The sequence below is a fragment of the Carcharodon carcharias genome, chromosome 4 (assembly GCF_017639515.1).
Source record: "Carcharodon carcharias isolate sCarCar2 chromosome 4, sCarCar2.pri, whole genome shotgun sequence".
Lineage (NCBI taxonomy): Eukaryota > Metazoa > Chordata > Chondrichthyes > Lamniformes > Lamnidae > Carcharodon > Carcharodon carcharias.
Genome location: NC_054470.1, coordinates 7012789 through 7030245, shown reverse-complemented (window position 1 = coordinate 7030245; position 17457 = coordinate 7012789). Strand labels below are relative to the sequence as shown.

At 44.0% G+C, this 17457-nt stretch overlaps 1 protein-coding gene across 4 annotated transcripts in view; it reads right to left on the bottom strand.

Moving 5' to 3' along the window:
- Positions 1-1022: 1022 nt before the first annotated feature.
- The window catches only part of LOC121276969 (aminopeptidase Q-like), a 239842-nt gene continuing 223407 nt past the window's right edge, over positions 1023-17457 (bottom strand). Inside the window, exons 18-21 of one of the 4 annotated variants that reach the window (XM_041185717.1) lie at positions 17150-17290; positions 10775-10853; positions 9304-9914; positions 1023-2677 (exon numbers count right to left, since the gene is read on the bottom strand). In XM_041185717.1, coding sequence (XP_041041651.1) covers positions 9759-9914; positions 10775-10853; positions 17150-17290 — 376 coding nt within the window. In that variant the 3' untranslated portion in view covers positions 1023-2677; positions 9304-9758. The remainder of the gene's footprint in view (positions 2678-9303; positions 9915-10774; positions 10854-17149; positions 17291-17457) is intronic. The other 3 variants (XM_041185719.1, XM_041185718.1, XM_041185720.1) reach the window with 3 other exon arrangements.

Genomic DNA, 17457 nt, shown 5'->3' with positions numbered 1-17457 from the left:
CTGCTGGACCAAAGTCCTGGAACTCCCTTCCCAACTCCACTGTGGGTGTACCTACACCTCATGGACTGCAGCGATTCAAGAAAGCAGGTCACCACAACCTTCTCAAGGGCAATCAGGGATGGGTAATAAATACCGGCCTCATCAGAGGTGCCCACACCCCCTGAATAACGAGCGCTCTCCCACTCTTCCAAATGTCACTGGATACCCTGACCTTGGGACATGATTTCCGGCTGTACTGATTGATCGGCAGTCCTGCGGTGTAGGCTTTAATTGGCCACATGGTGCTTAATGGGGCCACAAGAAGAGTGTTGGGCAGTGCTGGGTGGACTTTGTGTATCCAGTTCTGTTGGTGGGAGCAGCCAGGCTGATTTTAAATCCACTTCTGTGAAAAGTCTGTTGAAACTCATGGTGTCCAAGGAAGAAAAGGGAGGGCAGTCAGTGTGTTGCCTTCATCAGATCACTGTCTTCTGGCACTGGTTTTTAGTCCTAGAGATGAAAGAGGTAGCACCTAGTGCCATTGCTACCTTCATCCACTTTGCACATGAAGCCTATGTTTGAATTTTTCTCCTGAGTTCTCAATGAAACATACCTCACAGTTACTGTAACCAGGCAGAAAGTTGGCTCTGTTGCTCCTTCAGCCATGCTTTGAACTTTAAAAGGTAGCACTGTTTATTCCAGCACCATAATTCCATTTCACACTGGATTTTCCCTAATAAACCACCAAAGTACATGCAGGGTCAGTGCTGTACCGTATCGATGGGCATAAGTTCCATCTGAGGGGTGCAGCACCAGCATAACTTGGATTTCAAGACCATTTTTCTGGGCTGAGTATTGGATTCTATTTTCTCTACAGAAATATTAATAGAAATGCTTTTAAGAAAATTCAAGGGACTTGTACATTAAATTTTATACTAATACTCATCATTGTAATTTGTTCCTGTAACCCACAGCAGTCATCGCAATCTTTCAGCTTTACTTTGAGAAAGGGCATTGGATATTTAATGAGGCAAAATGAATCTTTATAAATTGGATAGTTCACTGATTTCAATGATTTTCCTTTTATTAAATATTTAATTACAATAGTTCATTAAGTACATGTTGTATCTAATTCAATGTTGGTCCCTAAGGTTGAGAAACTATTCATTAACAGTATAAATTGTGGGTACTCAATAAAAATCCTTTTTAAACCACTTCATGTACAATGTTACAGATAAGGTACGTACACTTTACAGTGTTTTTGATTATGAAAATATAATAAAGATACAATTCAATGTTTCTTGAGGCTGGTTCAGCTTGTACAATTATAGTATAAAGACATGCAAAAACAAGTGAAAGAAACTTAGCAGATGAAACATCGAACTTAATATTGCAGGAACATCTCCAATGATGCAATGTTTTTCAAAAATACATGTGCTAAACAAAGAACAACATGATCGAACAACATAGTTATTGAACACTTATTTCATAGTTGTCTTTTCTCAGGCATCTTTTCTTCCTATTCCTGAGATGAATACATTTCCTGAGACTCCAGACCACTGATGGATCTCTCATACAGTAGGCAGTTTATCAGAAGATTAGGAACAGTTAATCTGAGATTTTTTTTTAATGAGAGGGTAACTTTTGGTGAAAGTGTAAACAGGGTGATATCAGATCATCCGCCTGTTATACATCTCAATTTTCTTTTCTCTTGACTTCAAAGGACACAAAAATCGAGAGAGATGTCTAACAGTGGCCAATCTGATATCTCCCCATTTTATACGATTGGCAAATGTAAAAATTGCCCCCAAGTTTCTTTCTGTATTTGAAACCCAGCCAGTGATTCAGGCTATAGGAAAATTTCACCCTAACTTCTAGTAACAGTGGTGGAGGAGCTAAACAATATAAAGATATAGCAGGAAAGGGTTAGTTGTTCTCAAAACACAGGGCAGAATTTAATACCCTCCCACATGGTGAGTTTGACGGTTAGGGAGGCATTTAGTCAGGTGGGTACCTGTTGTTTTCCAATCTCTGATTATGATTTAACTCGACGGACCTTCCGGAAGAGAGGTGGTGTGAGGCTCTCGCTGGCTCTCCAGCCATTGGGTGAGACCCCTGTCGCCTCTATTAAATACCATCAAGAGTACTCAGTCAGAACTACTCTCACCTGAAAGTGGGAATTCAAATAATTACTATTTCAAATTAATTTGGCTCAGATTTTGTGGAAGGGATAACAATGAGGCTATCAGTACTGGCTGTTATTATGGAGCAAATCTAACAGCAAGTTCTGCCATCTACACCTGTGCTGTAATACACTGAAACCTAGAAGTTACTGTCCAATTTGCCTTACTCATCCAGAAGCATTGGTACACTGACACCTCAACATGAAACACAAGAATGATGTGAAGTTGTTGTACTTCCACTAGATACTCACTGAACACATCAAGAAAAGGTAAGGCTTGTGTATTCAGATGTAAATACATTTCTGCTGGTGTAGTAAGTCTTAATTACAACTTAAGAACCTTTCTGGCATTGAAAGTTAAATTTTATAAGTATGGAGTCTCATTCTTTGATACAGTGGCAGCCAGTATCTGCAGTGATGTGTTCGCCACTAACTCTTCAGAAGGGAAACTTCGCCATCCTAAAAATCCTGGCCATAGGAACAAATAAATGAGCATGAAGTGGACAACATTCTTCCATTCTACAAATAAAATGAAAGTAAAAAAAGAAAATATAATCCCTAGTTGCTGGGCATCTGAAAAGCACAATTTATTAAAGTTTACCTGGTATTGATTGAGAAAAGAGAAGTCTTATTTACCTAACCTACTGGAATCTTTGGAAGAAATTAATGGCATAGGGACAAAAAATTAAATATTTTTGATAGTTTATACTTGGATTTTCAGAAAGCTTTCAACAAGGCTCTATTATTAGTGATTAAAGAATAAGGTAATAAATCATCGAATATATGCTGCTAGATAGAAAATTTTATTAAGAAAAGAAAACAGAGAGGGTTGGATCTTTACCTTTAACGATCCTGGTACTGAGCTTTCCTTGTCCCCAGTGCACATAAGGGGCAGAATTTTACAGGTAACATGGTTCTCTGCCCCGCTGCAGTTTTTGCTTCTTTGGGTTTTGCTTGCCAATCTGATTGGCCAACAATTTTGTAGTTCCAGTGATGCAACAGGGAGCATTAGCCACTGCTGGGGACACTTGCAGTTTTAAAAATTATTCATTTACGGGATGTGGATATTGCTGGCTAGGCCAGCATTTATTGACCATCCTTAATTGGCCTTGAGACGGTGATAATGAGCCACCTTCTTGAACCACTATAGTCCCAATGATGTAGGTATATCCATAGTGCTGTTAGGGAGGGATTTCCTGGATTTTGACCCAGTGACAGTGAAGGAATGGCAATATATTTCCAAGTCAGGGTGGTGAATGGCTTGGAGGGGAAATTCTGGGTGGTGGTGTTCCCATCTATCTGCTGCCCTTGTCCTTCTAGATGGTAGTGGTTGTGGGTTTGGAAGGTGCTGCCTAAGGAGCCTTGGTGAGTTTCTACAATGCACCTTGCAGATGGTACACACTGCTCCACTGTTTGTTGATGGTAGAGGGAGTAAATGTTTGTGTAAGGGGTGCCAATCAAGCGGGCTGCTTTGTCCTGGATGATGTCAAGCTTCTAGAGTATTGCTGCGCTCACGCTACTGACTTGTAGATGGTGGGCAGGTTTTAGGGAGTCAGGAGGTGAATAATCCACTGATAGATTCCCAGCCTCTGATCTGCTCTTGTAGCCACAGTATTTATATGGCTAGCCCAGATCAGTTTCTAGTCAATGGTAACCCCCAGGATGTTGGTATGAGTTGAAGTGCTGAAGCCCACAGGAAGAGTTAGGTGTGAGATCTCATGAAGGGAATAGGAGGGGAGGCCTGAAGGTGGTGGGGTCTTGATGGGAGAGGCCAGATGACAATGGAACACCCAATGGGGTGACAGACATTGGGACGGAGAGATTATCTCATTTGGAAAGAGGGGCTGGTGATGAGATACACCCCTCTTTGCAGCGCGAGTGATGATGTTGGGCCTCCCTCCCGTCTCTGAACCAATCCTTCTGGCTGCAAAATTGTGGCTGGGTGGGAAACAGCCCTCAAGTGACCAATAATTGGCCATTCAAGGGCTTCAATTTGAACACGGGTGGATGGGCTGCCCTAGGCCTTGCCCAGCCCCCAGAAAATTATGAACAGGTCAGGGGCAGGAAGGAGGGTGACAGGCAGGCCAACTGGACAATTTTATGGTCTCCCCCCCCTCCCCTCTTCCCCCCCACCCGGTTTGCAAATCTGCTGGTGGGGAACCATCAAAATTCTGCCCAAGGAATAAAGACTCAAATTATGGATGAAAATTGTGTTGGTACATATTGAAATTCCTAATGGGTGAAGCATGCTGCAGGGCAAGCTAAAAATGAACATTTGTTTCAGGGTGTCCATGAGGTATCCCAGGAATGAGTCATAAGACCTTTGCTGTTTTTAAGGACTTAAGCAAGTGTAGCAAACTAAGTTTCTAACATTTGAGAGGGTATCAAACCAGGAAACTATGCAAATTTTGAGAAAAACTTTAGCCAGAGTTGCAATGATTTAGATCTGTACATAGCAGGTGCAACTGAGGGTGTTTAAACGTGAAATAGTTAATACAAGAACAAATAATCTAAAGAATGTGTGTGTGTGTCAAATGGAAAGTGTTGATCAAGGAAAGGTCTTTGGAATTATAATGGATAGATCTAAGAAACAGTAAGTACAATGCACAGCTGCAGATAAAATGTCAAGGGTCTTGATTGCATTAGCCAAGTAACAGCGCACAACTGAGAGAAGTCATGATGTTGTTATTTAAGGCATTATTCCATCTGATATACTGTGTGCATTTAATCATAGGAAATGTTTAACAGAGGTGAGTAACAAAGATAATTCTGTGTCAAGATAAAGGAATTGGGTTTGCTTCCTTTAAGGTCACTCCATTTCAGCGACACCTCCTTGGAAATGGCCTGCAAGCCGTCACAGAAAGGGGACAGGTCCTGATTCCAGCAGCTGAGGAGGAAGCCACGACGTCTCACCAAGAAGGCATTGCCTGGAGGTAACAGCCATTGTGAGCATCCCAATAGGGTTGTTGCAAGAATGTGGATCCAGTGCAGTAAGAGATTTGATCTGCTGTGGTCTGGAAAAAGTGAGTGGTGTTTAGAGTTGGAAAATAGAAGCTCAGCATCAATTAAAGGGTGCCCATGAAATGTGAGGCAAGGTAATAGACCCATGTAAGGAGCAACACCAGGCAGCCAAGTCCACATTGAGGCATCCAGTTCACAAGCACTCGAACGCCATTTTCTGTGATGGGTGAATGCTGCTTTCAGTTGCTGAATGGCCCCTCACCATTGCATCCCAGCAGGTGCTGTGCTGCACATTTACTGTGCTTCAGAGTGACCTGCACATAGTGTCGTTCCTGTCTTATGGTACACGAGTAAGTCCAGTCTTTCAGGGGAAACACACTCAGTATGCCGGGGAGTGTCAATGATCCAGAGGTGGAATGCCAGTTCACCTCTGTGTCACTGCTTTGTGACTTCTCAGATACTGAAACAGTCCATGTCCATATGCAGCAAGACCTGGAGAACATTCGGGCTTGGAATGATAAGTGGCAAGTAAAATTCACACCACACAATTACATGGCAATGACTATCTCCAAAAAGAGAAACCAACCCATCTCCGCTTGACATTCAGTGGCATTATCATCACAGAATCCTCCACCATCAACATCTTGGGGGTTACCATTAAGGAGAAGCTGAACCAGCTGTAGGCAAGTAACTCGCCACCTGACTACCCAAAGCCTGTTCACCATCTACAAGGCTCAAGTCAGGAGTGTGATGGAATACCCTCCACTTACCTAGATGAGTGCAGCTCCCACAACACTCAAGAAGCTCGACACCATCGAGGACAAAGCAGCCCTGCTTGATTGGCACCACATCCACAAACTTTCACTCCCTCCACCACCGATGCACAGCGGCAGCAGTGTGTGCCACCTCCAAAATGCACTGCAGGAATTCATCAAGCCTCCTCCAACAGCACCTTCCAAACCTGCAATCACCTCCACCTAGGAGAACAAGAGCAGCAGATGCATGGGAACACCACCACCTGCAAGTTCCCCTCCAAGCCACACAGCATCTGACTTGGACCAATATCACCATTCCTGTACTGTCGCTGGTTTAACATCCTGGAACTCCACTAACAGCACAGTGGGTGTACCTACACCACATGAATGCAGCGGTTCAAGAAGGCAGCTCACCACCACCTTCTGAAGGGCAATGCGGGGATGGGCAACAAATGAGCGCCTAGCCAGTGATACCCACATCCCATGAAAGAACAAAAATTTTAAAAACTGAAGGTACTGATGGAGGAGGCTATGGAGATCGGATGAATCAGGGCAGGGCAGCCTGTCACTGGGGGCGAGGCAGGTGTGGAAGGAATGGAGAGTGTGTAAAGGGACGGTTTCACCCAACATTCCCTACACCATGTGTGAACTGTGGCAGCTGTGTGGTCCTTTTAACACCACTGGAAGCTCCTGACCAATGGGAGGACCAGGGATTGGTTGAAGTAGAAGCTGTTTCACTGAAATCATGTCTCTGTAGCTGGCACAGCAGCAGATGATGAAGAGATCAGTATTCCTGCGACACTGGAAACCATTTAAAGCCGCTGCATTACTCCATTTCAGCGCACTATCCATCAGTGCAGATGCACTCACATTGGTGGGCTTTGTAGCATGTGTAGAGTGGGTGGCACAATCTGGTCAATGATACACAGACGCACAGGAGGTTGTAGCGGAGGCAGTGAAAACAGTGGCCACTTCTCAGAGGAGTGAGGGGTGGCCCACCAATGCTGAGCTTCATGCAGGAGATGCATCTTGGGTGTCATCAGTGAAGTGACAGATGCTTCAGCAGCAGGGAGAAATGTGTGAAGATTTGCTGGAGGTTCCGGAGGCTGTGAAGTTCCATGCGCAAATGATGAAGGAGCCCATTAATACCACGAGTGGGTCTGTACCTTTGACTTAGGAGCACATGGCATCCTTCATTGAGAAAGTGATGACACTCATGGAGAGGCAGATGGAACAAAGCACCCATTGGACGCAGAGGGTGCACACAGACCTCCACAGCGTTACCTCATCCTTGCCGTCTAATGAGTGATAGGTGGGTGAGATGGGCCAGCCATACATTTGCCTGTTGCCTGAGTGGTTTATTTCTTGGCACCACAGGAGCGCACGCAGGGCCTGAAAAGACTGAGAAGTGTCAGGCAGAAGGCAATAGGAGTTCGTCTCAAAAATAGAAAATTGTTGGAGAAACTGAGCAGGTCTGGTAGCATCTTCAGGATGCAAAGAAAAGCCATATTGAACTTGAAACATGAACTCTGTTTCTGTCTCCACAGATGTTGCCAGACCTGCTGAGTTTTTCTGTTTTTATTTCAGACTTCCAGAATCCACAGGTTTTTTGCTTTTATTTTGGGATTTGTCTCAAGGTGCTGCAATCGCTGAAGGCAGATCCTCAGCCACTCTGATGGTGACAGCAGCACTGCATGCTGGTCTGATGATGGAGGCTGCCCCCTGCACAGATACAGGTCACCCCTATTGTACCAGGTCTAGTAGGATTAGACGCCCAGAGGAAACAAACCACGGGCATCTAATGCAATGTAAAATTGAGGACCTGATGAGTGTCGGTGTTGACAGAAGGATTGCATATGTCCCTGAGGCTGCAGAGAGATGCTAAGGATCTCTGTTGAAAGGTCAGCAGTGCTGGCTCTGGGAGAGAACTGATTGTTTGGTGGCCCCTTGCACTTGTCCTAATGTGAAGTGTTTGCTGATCAGGGAGTCGTGAATCTCCGTCAGACATGTCACTGCCTTGTGAGCTGGGCCCTGTGGCTCGCACCAGTTGAGGTGCCTCATTCTCATTCTCCTTCTGTGGGGATGTGGCTCACTGTGTCTTGCTCTTGTTCCAACGCTACTCCCCTCTGGAGCACCAGGTTGTTCAATGCACAGGATAACCTTGAGGGTATGAGTTGAAGGGCTCCTTCACATCTACCAAGGCATCTAAGTCTTATAATCAAAAGGCCATGGCCTGCTCGATGGTGGCCCTTGTAGTCAGATGGCAGTGGTTGTATGTGCCCTCTGGCTGTGGGGTTGCATACAGAGGTCAGAAACCGTAACTTCAGTGGATACTCCTTGTCCTGCAGGATCCACTCACAAAGGCATTTGGGTGGCCTGAACAACTGAGGCATTTGGGACTGCCTAAGGATGTCAAAGTCATGGCAGCCTCTGGAAACTTTGCGCACAGCTGTATGATCTGCCTGCGGTGGTCAAAGCTGTCTTGAGGGAGTTGGACCCTTTCCTGTCCACAGGCTCTAAGGGAGCATTGGCTGTACTCATGTGGCCATAAATGCCCCAGTGCACTGGGGAAATCCAGCCATGGCCCCAAAGCTGACTGGCCTCTCAGCCTGACTCACCCGAGTGTTTCTGAACTTGGTATATTGGCCAGCCTGATGGTACATGACATCCATGACCTCCTTTATGCAGCGATGGGCTGCTGACTGATAAATGCCATAGAGATCTCCACATGAACCTCGGAACAAACCACAAGCAAAAAAGTTGACAGCTAACATCACCTTTAAATCTACAGACATTGGGTGTCCAACATTTCCCATTGGCACCAACTCCTGCTCCCGCATACCGCACTGATGCTCCGACATCTTCATGAAGCTAAACCTCTGATGGTACACCTTTGAGTTGTATAGCATTTCCTGTGACTGCCCTCTTTCCTGTGAGGCTGCCCTCTTGCTCCCATGTGAACTTCTCATCTACATCGAATAGCTTCCTCAACCTACTAACTGCTGACAGCCACTCCATGTGTCTGCATCCCCCTTTACTGTGCCACTCTCCTCCTCATTAGATGAATCAGAATCCGAAAGCATTAACCCCAAAGCCAAATAAGGACTCCACCAAGATGAGTTTCTCAAGAACCTTGTTCTGCCTTTGGTGGCTGCTGTGTACCTGGGAAACACCTTTCCACCAACAGCACTTCACTTGACCCTACCCTCTACAGCGCTCCTGCATCGCTCCTCCAACATAAAATGTGCAGACTGCTTCACATTATGGCTGCCAGCTCCCTCCGCAACTCGCTCGCAGCAATGAATGCAGCTTGTTTGAGTGGGCAAGACTCTGAGCTTCTGTGCATCCCATGCATCCATTGGCAAATTCCGAAAAAGATAGTAAAATATCTGACAATTGGTTGTTCAAGAACCTTAATTTTCTACTCACCACCGACGTGTCAGCTGCTGAACTGTCCTGTCGTCAGCATCTGGTAAAATTGGTCGATGGTAGGATGCCGGCCCACTCTGTTTTACTGGCCCCACGGGCCTGTTTCCAGTCTTGCCTTCATGGGGCTGGTAAAATTCTGCCCAATAACATTCTTCCCAGTTTTTTATTCATTAGGATGAAGGGTTAGATGCCAGGGCGCATGTTGAAATTGAGATATTATAACCGGAAGGAAAGTCCAGCTTATCTTTTACACTCAAATAATAATAGAATTGTGCAATAAATAACAGGAAAGGCAAATGAAGCTGTCAGTCTAAATGAGTTAAAGATACCTTTGGAGAAAGGAGGCAGTGAAGAATATAATGCAAAGTAGGTGGATGGGGTGATTTCTGAAAGAAAGATGGGCTTGTTTGAGCCTATGGACCTTGTTGTGTTCCTGAATCTTTTTAATGTTGGTTTTAATCCTCAGGTACATTTTCACTTAACCAATTGTGAACATCAGTATGAATTTTCTTCTTCCAATTCAAAAGTTCCCGATTGTCTCTGATGATATGTTTAACCTCTTTTGCCCATTCTCCTTCTTCATCAGTGGTACTGTTCAGGAATAATTCGAACTATATAAAAAAAAATGTAGGAAGAAGCTGAGTCATAGAAATATGGTTACTGTGCAAGTGATGGTATATTAGTCATTACTGCTTTATTTAGGAGGGCTCAAGAAAACTTACAGTAATCAGTATGAATGAGCTTTTTCTACTCTGCTGTACATTTAACCATCTAACTGGAAGCAAGTGCCTAGAAGAGACAAAATTCTTTCCCATGAGGCTGTGTGCCTCACCTCTATCCATCTGCTGCTGAAACCTTCACCCATGTAATCTCCAAACATGTCTATTCTACTACTGTCTTGGCCATCTCCCATTTACCACTCTCTGTAAAGTACTGATCCTGTAAACTGCATTGCCTTAATCCTGTCCTGGATTGTTCCAATTGCTCATTAACTATGTTCTTCCTAGCCTACATTGGCTCTTGTTCTCCAATGCCTCAAATTTAAAACACTTATCCTTGTGTTTAAATTCATTCACAGACCCATCCCTTCCTCCCCCTGTAACCTCCTCCAGTATTACACATCCCCTGTTTCCAAACTCATCATTTCTTTTACTCTAGCCTCTTATGAATCTCCCTTCCCTCCACCCCTCTTGTGGCTGTGATGTGACCTCTCTTTTTCCTCACTCTGATATCGCCTTCTCCACTATCTTTAAAGTTCTCCTTTAAAATTCACCCCATTGGGCATGCTTGGTCACTTTCCTAATAATTTCCATCTTTGGCATCCATTTTTTCCTTTACATTTTTCTAAGTTAAGTTGGAACATTATTTTATTAAAGGTGCTAGATAAGGCCGGTTGTTGTAACCAAAGATTAGGGTCAATCCTTTCCATACTTGGGTTTAAGTTAGCAAGGCTGATATCAAACTCTCATACCTCATTGAATTCAAAATCTGTTAGATGTCCTTCAGCCAATGTGGAGAATAAAGATATCAGTTCAATGTAATTTGTAGAGCTACAATAAGGACAAATAATTTGAAATATAAATACAATGATAATCTTATGTAAAAATTGTTATTAGTATAATCTTGTATCACTTGGTAGTATTCTTGCATCTGAGTCAGAAGGTTGTGCCTTCAAACCCCACCCAGGACTTTAATGCATAATGTAGACTCATGCTCCAGTGCAGTATTGAGGGATTGTTCTCTTGCTGGACGTGCTTTCTTTTGGAACAGGTATTGAATTCAGGATCCATGTGTTGCTTAAGTAGGCAATGTATCCTATACATCATTTAAAGAGAAACGGAGGTCTCCAGATATCCTGACCCATGCTTTTCCTTTAATCAATTACACTTTTTAAAAAAAACTGGTTATTTATTTCTTTTGACTAGATTTCACAAGTTTTATTCATTATTATGAAGTACTTTGGAACCTACTGAGGACCTGAAAGGGCAATCCCCAAATTATTGTGAACAGCAGCCCTTCACCTCCAGAATCTGGATTTGAATCGCACATGGACAGACAGGATGAACGTTCCAGTCTACTGGTGGTAACAGTTCTACATGAAATTTGTGTGGGCAAACTTAACTTAGGGCTTACTGGTCTTGACCCATTAGCACAAACATGCTGACATTTCAACACTCTTATGAACAGGCTTTCTCAGAGATGCCTAAGATGACTAGTGTTGGAAATGGAAATATGTCACATAGGCACACATTTTGAGATTGGGGCTGAGATGAATCTAAAGGAATAGAGGAGCTATATTCTTCAGCTTTCAATGCTGCACCTGACACAGTGAGTATTTGATGCTTGCGATAACATTTTTCTCCGATCTCTATTGTAAGCAAAACAAAAAAATCAATGTGAGTATAAAATGGGGAAAATACAACCACAGGCCCCAAAGCTGAAATATTTCTATTCCTCAGTACTAATATCCTTCACCTTGATGAATAGAAATGTTTTTTTTTATATCAAGTTCTTTAAATAAACTTCAACTTGTAAATTAAAAAAGACTGATATCAAAAATATATTTTCATGTATGGGTTAAAAATGTAAGCTGACTTTGCTGATTGATCCAAACACATGATTCTTAACATAATAGTTTACAAGATGGGATGCATTTAATATGTACCTCTAGTAATGGGGTGATCGCTTATTAAGAGATGCTGAGGTTCTTCATGGTATCCACAAAAGATACTTAGTACCCTTTTATCTTGTGATAAAGCAAAACCTCAAACAAAGCAGAAAAAGCAACAAGGAAGGGAAGACTTTCTAATGAAGTGCTACAGGCTGTTGTAGATGACGAGACTGAATATTCAATCAACATCTAATGAGTGATGGATATGTTACGAACAAACAGAAAAAGGACTTGGACTGGGAGGATTTGGAGAGAAGGTCAGTGTTATGTTTTGCGTGCCTACTGTAATGAAGTGTATAAGAGGGTATTTGTGAGAAGAACTGCTCTAGTGACCAAGGATTCTTACTGTGATTTTTATCTGTGACAACAGGATTTTAACTCTGAGTAAATGAATGACTTTTGAGTCAGTTAAAATCAAGCCCATTAACGTCTGTTACATCAGCTGCAGTGACCCATGAATTTTGAGCAGAGCAATTCGGAGCCTGCTCTGCTCATTGTCAACCAATTTGGTGCAAGCATACTGAAACTGGCTATAGGCCCCTTATTTACTTTCGTTAGAAGCTTAGGCTGAGATTTTGTCAATAGCTTGCATTCCTGACTTTAATTAAAACTGTGCGCCGCTTAGGCTTTCTCTTTGTGCCCTTCCCCATGCGATTATAATTAAAATTCAAAATAGCAGTGGTATCCATGCAAAACACGTGTGATTCAGCGGCAGGGAAAGCTTTTCATTTCAGCACTGTCAGCTGACAATGCTGCATCCAGGAGTGGCCTATTAAAGAGCCTTTTGTGAAGCAGGGAGGGTCTGCATCAAGGCCACAACTTGTGTGCTCAACTCCATTGCCATTAACATAATGCTTATTGAGAGTACAAAGGTGGCATGGGTGTTCTTCAAAATTAAATTTTGCTCGTAAATATTTCCCATTGCATTTGTTTCACTTTATTCATGTGTCCATCATTATAATTTGTTGAGACTAGTTTAGACAGAGAGCAAAATGTACTGGCATGTCTCATGATTGGCACGCGTTGATAGTTACACGGGAGTTAGGGATATTTCCTTTATTGTAGAAGAAACAATTTTGTGTATTTTGTAAATTTGTTATTGATTGTTCATGCAAGTGTCCAGTGTTGGACTCACTGCTCTAATGGGACATGGCTGAACTTGTAGGCTCAGCAGGCCCTCCCTAAAGCACATTGTCCGGGATCACTCTCAGCAGGGATAATTGAAATATCATAGGTGAACTCAAAGTCCTGTAAGAATTCTGACAACCCACAGCCCGAGATGGACCCACATCTGAATATTTTCTAATTTGACCATAACTGTCCATCCATCCATTTCCTCCCCCCATCACCATCACAGCCAGGACATTAAGCCCTTCCATCTTCCACTCCTCCATGCCCCATCCCCCTCACCACTGACTCGCCAGTCCCAATCCATCATGCAAGAGTCCATTCTCCTGTTCCCTCCCTTGTGCCATAGAGTTAAACAAGGAAAGCCGTTGACCTTGCACAAAACTGCGCAAAGCCGACAGGTGCATGCCACCTTTAGGTATTTGTGAACCGGGTGCCATGAGATTCTCATGCGCCGCTGACTTTATCTTGAAGGTAGGACATAATTTTAAAAACTCCTGCGCCATTGAGCATTCATGGTGTGCAAATGAATTCCAAATAGGAACCCACCACAGGCCGGTGTAATGCCCAACATGCTGCAGACGCGCTGCTGACTTTATCTCTGCATCTGAACCTGCCCTCAGGAAATCAAATTTCACAATTAAGTCACCCTGCATGCCCCATATCCTGCTCTTGTGGGCTTCATAAAATCTTCCTCGTAATGTCTGTTTCAGGAGGCAACTGTCCATGCATTTGTTTATGTCAGTATGACAGTGTGTGTACCCCTGTCGTGTTTTGGCACAGGATATTGCTTCCAAAATTCACACTACTTCTGCCAATTTTCTACTCCTTAAAAGTTCAAAATAGATAGTGGCTAGTGGAAAATGCAGGGTGGGTAGAAGTTTGTAGCATATTTGGATATTATTGTAATTTTATTTACTACATTCCCATCTAGGGCTCTGCACCTTACAAGCCTCCATAGAATGTTCAATGTAAAGCCAGGATTTGGCATATCATGGGCCTGAGGGATGCTAGCTGAGGAGGGGGCCGGTGGATCGTTGTTTGGAGACTCACTTTCCCCTTCAGTCAGCAGGAGGAAAAGACCCACAGTGCAAGAGAGAGGGCGAAGATGGATGGAGCTGTGCCAGACTTGAGAACCCCAACAGCTGCTCAGATGGAGATTTTTGACCTGGCTGGAGAGCAGGGTGCTGGGCTGATCGAGAGATTGGAGGGATGCACAATGAGAATGAGGATGCTGAAAAGATAGTGTCCGCCTCTGGGCAGAAAAGAAGCATACAGCAGGAATGGATGGGAGGAGTGAACTGGAAGGCCTAAGACCTGATAGTTTTGCTCTCCCTTGTAAGTATCTGCAGTCTGGAGGAACAGGAGTCCACCTCTTCCTCTGAAGGCATTTGAGTCTCCCAGGACACAGCATCACATGATTCCGCTGCATCCTTCTCCAGTGCAGATACATTCACCCTTGGTGGGTATGTGTTCGCAAACTCGTTTGGGGGTCACAGGCTGGTGAGTACCTCACAGAAATGCAGAAGCAGCTAATGGAAGCTGTGACAGCAGAGGGCCTGACAGTTGGGGCATTCAGAAGTATATTAGAAGGGGCACTTTCAAAGCACCAGGGCAGCACGGGTGTTTAAAACTTTGATGTTAATTAGTGCTTTTTATATTTTATTTAATTGTGTTGGTGAGTTTATTCCTCCACCCTTTATTCAGTGACCAATAGCTTCTGAATGGCTCTGCCAACCCTTGGACCCTTATCTACTGGTTTGTAAGCGTGAAGGAGTCATCTGGCCATCTTGTATGGGGCACTGGTAAGTGATATGTCTGATATTATTTGGGGGAGACGTGGTTTGCGGCAGGTCGATTAGTTAAATCATGCCTACTGGAAGTGACTGTAAATTGGGTTGTCACGAGCTTCCCTAGGCTCTGACATCTGGTGAAGATGGCTCACCCTGTAGCCCTGCCTCCTTGGCTGCCTCCTCATCAGAAGAGGACTGAGTCTCCTCCATGTCCTCTGGATGTAAGGCTGCCCTGCTCTTCACAAACCTTGTACTGTGTAAGGCTGTGAAGAGCAGAGCAGATGACAATGATTCTGGAAACTCTCTCTAGGTCATATTGCAGAGCTCCTCTGGAAAGGCCCAGACCATTCATCTTGGGCAGGCTTACTGTCTGTTCAATCATGGCTGGGTCAAACTGTGGCAATATTGGGTCATTCCTCGGCTTTCGTGTGAGGGTTCCTCACTGGTGTTAGTAGTTATCACTTGAGGGGTTCCAGCGAGGATCCATCCATAGAGGCAGGTGAGGAGCTGGAATGTGTGGGAGCTCATGCATCATGACTGCTCACTGGGAAACGGGCACACAATTGAGGGATGTGGTTGCATTGGTCGTATACCAGTTGAATGTTTATGGAGTAGAAGCCCTTCCTGTTGATGAAGGCTGCAGGCTGGTCTGTTGGAGCTTTGATGCCCCTTGTGTGCAATCTAATACATCCTGCATACGTGGAAAGTCCATGGCCCTGGGGCCAACAGACCTCAGCCTGGCCGGCAGGAAATTGCACAGTTCAGAATTCCACAGCCTTCTAAGCAGGTGCTTTGGTCACCTAACAAATGCAGCAGTGTGTGACTTCCTGGGATATCTCACACATGATCACTGCCGGCACATGACCCGGTAGATCCTTGGAAGGAGCCATAAGTGTAGAAATTCAGTGCTGTGGTGATTTTCAGTGCCACTGGATTTGGGTGCTCAACAAGTCCCATCAGTTGCTATGTCATCATGCAGTATCACGCAGTGGCCAGTAACGGACTCCCTTGAGATGCGCAGTCACCTCTGGCGCTACAGGTATCAGAACACGCTTGCATGCAGCAAGGGCCATTTTCTCTCTCTCCTGCTGCCATTCCCCATGGCATCCTGGTATGATCTGTCCAGCCACAGGTTCATCTCTTGCTGCCCTGGTAATGCTGGTGTCTGATGCACCCTTCCTCTGAACCTCTCCCCCACTGCTTGTGGATCCAGGAGGACTGGGTGGATGAATCCCATCCTTGGATGACACCCCTTCCATTGGCTGCTGCCCCTTGGATGCAGTGTGGAGCTGTTGCTGCTCTCAGAGCTGCAATCTCTCCTACTTTTGGAAACTTCCAACTGTAACGGTCAGGGTCCCAATAGTCATTGTTGCCCATTCACTGCTTATTGAATTTGGAGGGAAGCATTTAATTCCTATCAAACGTATGTTAGTTTAATTTAAAGACCTTTTCAACAAGCTCAGTTACCTTCCTGCCACTTGCATGCGGCACTTTTGTCCTGCTGTCTGCCCACTGCCTTGCATAGTTCATAACCTCAGCTCTTGGCCTTTGACCTGCGGTCTCCCATGTGAGAATTTTAGCTATGAGGCAAGATTGGAAAGGCTGGATTTGAGGGGGCTGAAGAAAGATTTAATTGAGGTGTATAACATCGAGGGGCTTAGGGTGGATAGGAAGGATCTATTTCGGTTAGCACAGAGGTCAGTGATGAAGGGGCATAGATTTAAAGTAATTGACAGAAGAATTTGAAGGGAATTGAGAAATCTTTTCACCCAGAGGATTCTGGTGATCTGGACATCATTGCCTGAAAGGATGATAGAGGCAGAAACCCTCATTGCATTTAAGAAACTAACTTGAAGTGCCGTAAGCTACAGGGGTATGGACCAAGTGCTGGAAAGTTGATTTAGGCTGAACAGTTTGACCTTGGTCGACACAGACCCACTGGGCTGAATGACCTCCTGTGCTGCAAATTTTTCTAAGTTTCGACGTAGAAACTGCGATTCTGTGGTTTGCTTGGCAATGATTTCCCCCCCCATTAAGTAAATAGAATATTGGTCACTGCTGAATACAGAATTGAATTTCTATCCTGATGCATCTATTTATACAAGAATTCTGTGGCAGATATCTGCACATGTCACATCTCTGTTAGCAACTGATGCAATCTGAAAATAGAATTATAGATTTTTTAAAAATTACTCTTAAATGCACCCAGAAACAGGTGTCAGACGAAAACTGCACTCTGGACTCATTGACTTACTTAGTATCAATAGTATCCCAGTTTGCTCTTACGAAGTTCCAGACTAAAGGCCAACCAATTGAATTTTTTGCCACAGAACAATAAACCAACAATGAATGATCAGGAGATGTCATTGAATCATCCAGAGTATAATATAAATATCTGCAAAAATAAAGATCCACAATGTTGTTATTGATCATTAGTGAGGTACAGTATATCTATTCTCAAGTTTCATTATGTAATTCATGACTTGAGCTGTGTAAGGGTTTCATTCTGGCACTTACACAGGTAGAACAGTAGTCAAAATTCCAAATAGGACTATTATGGAA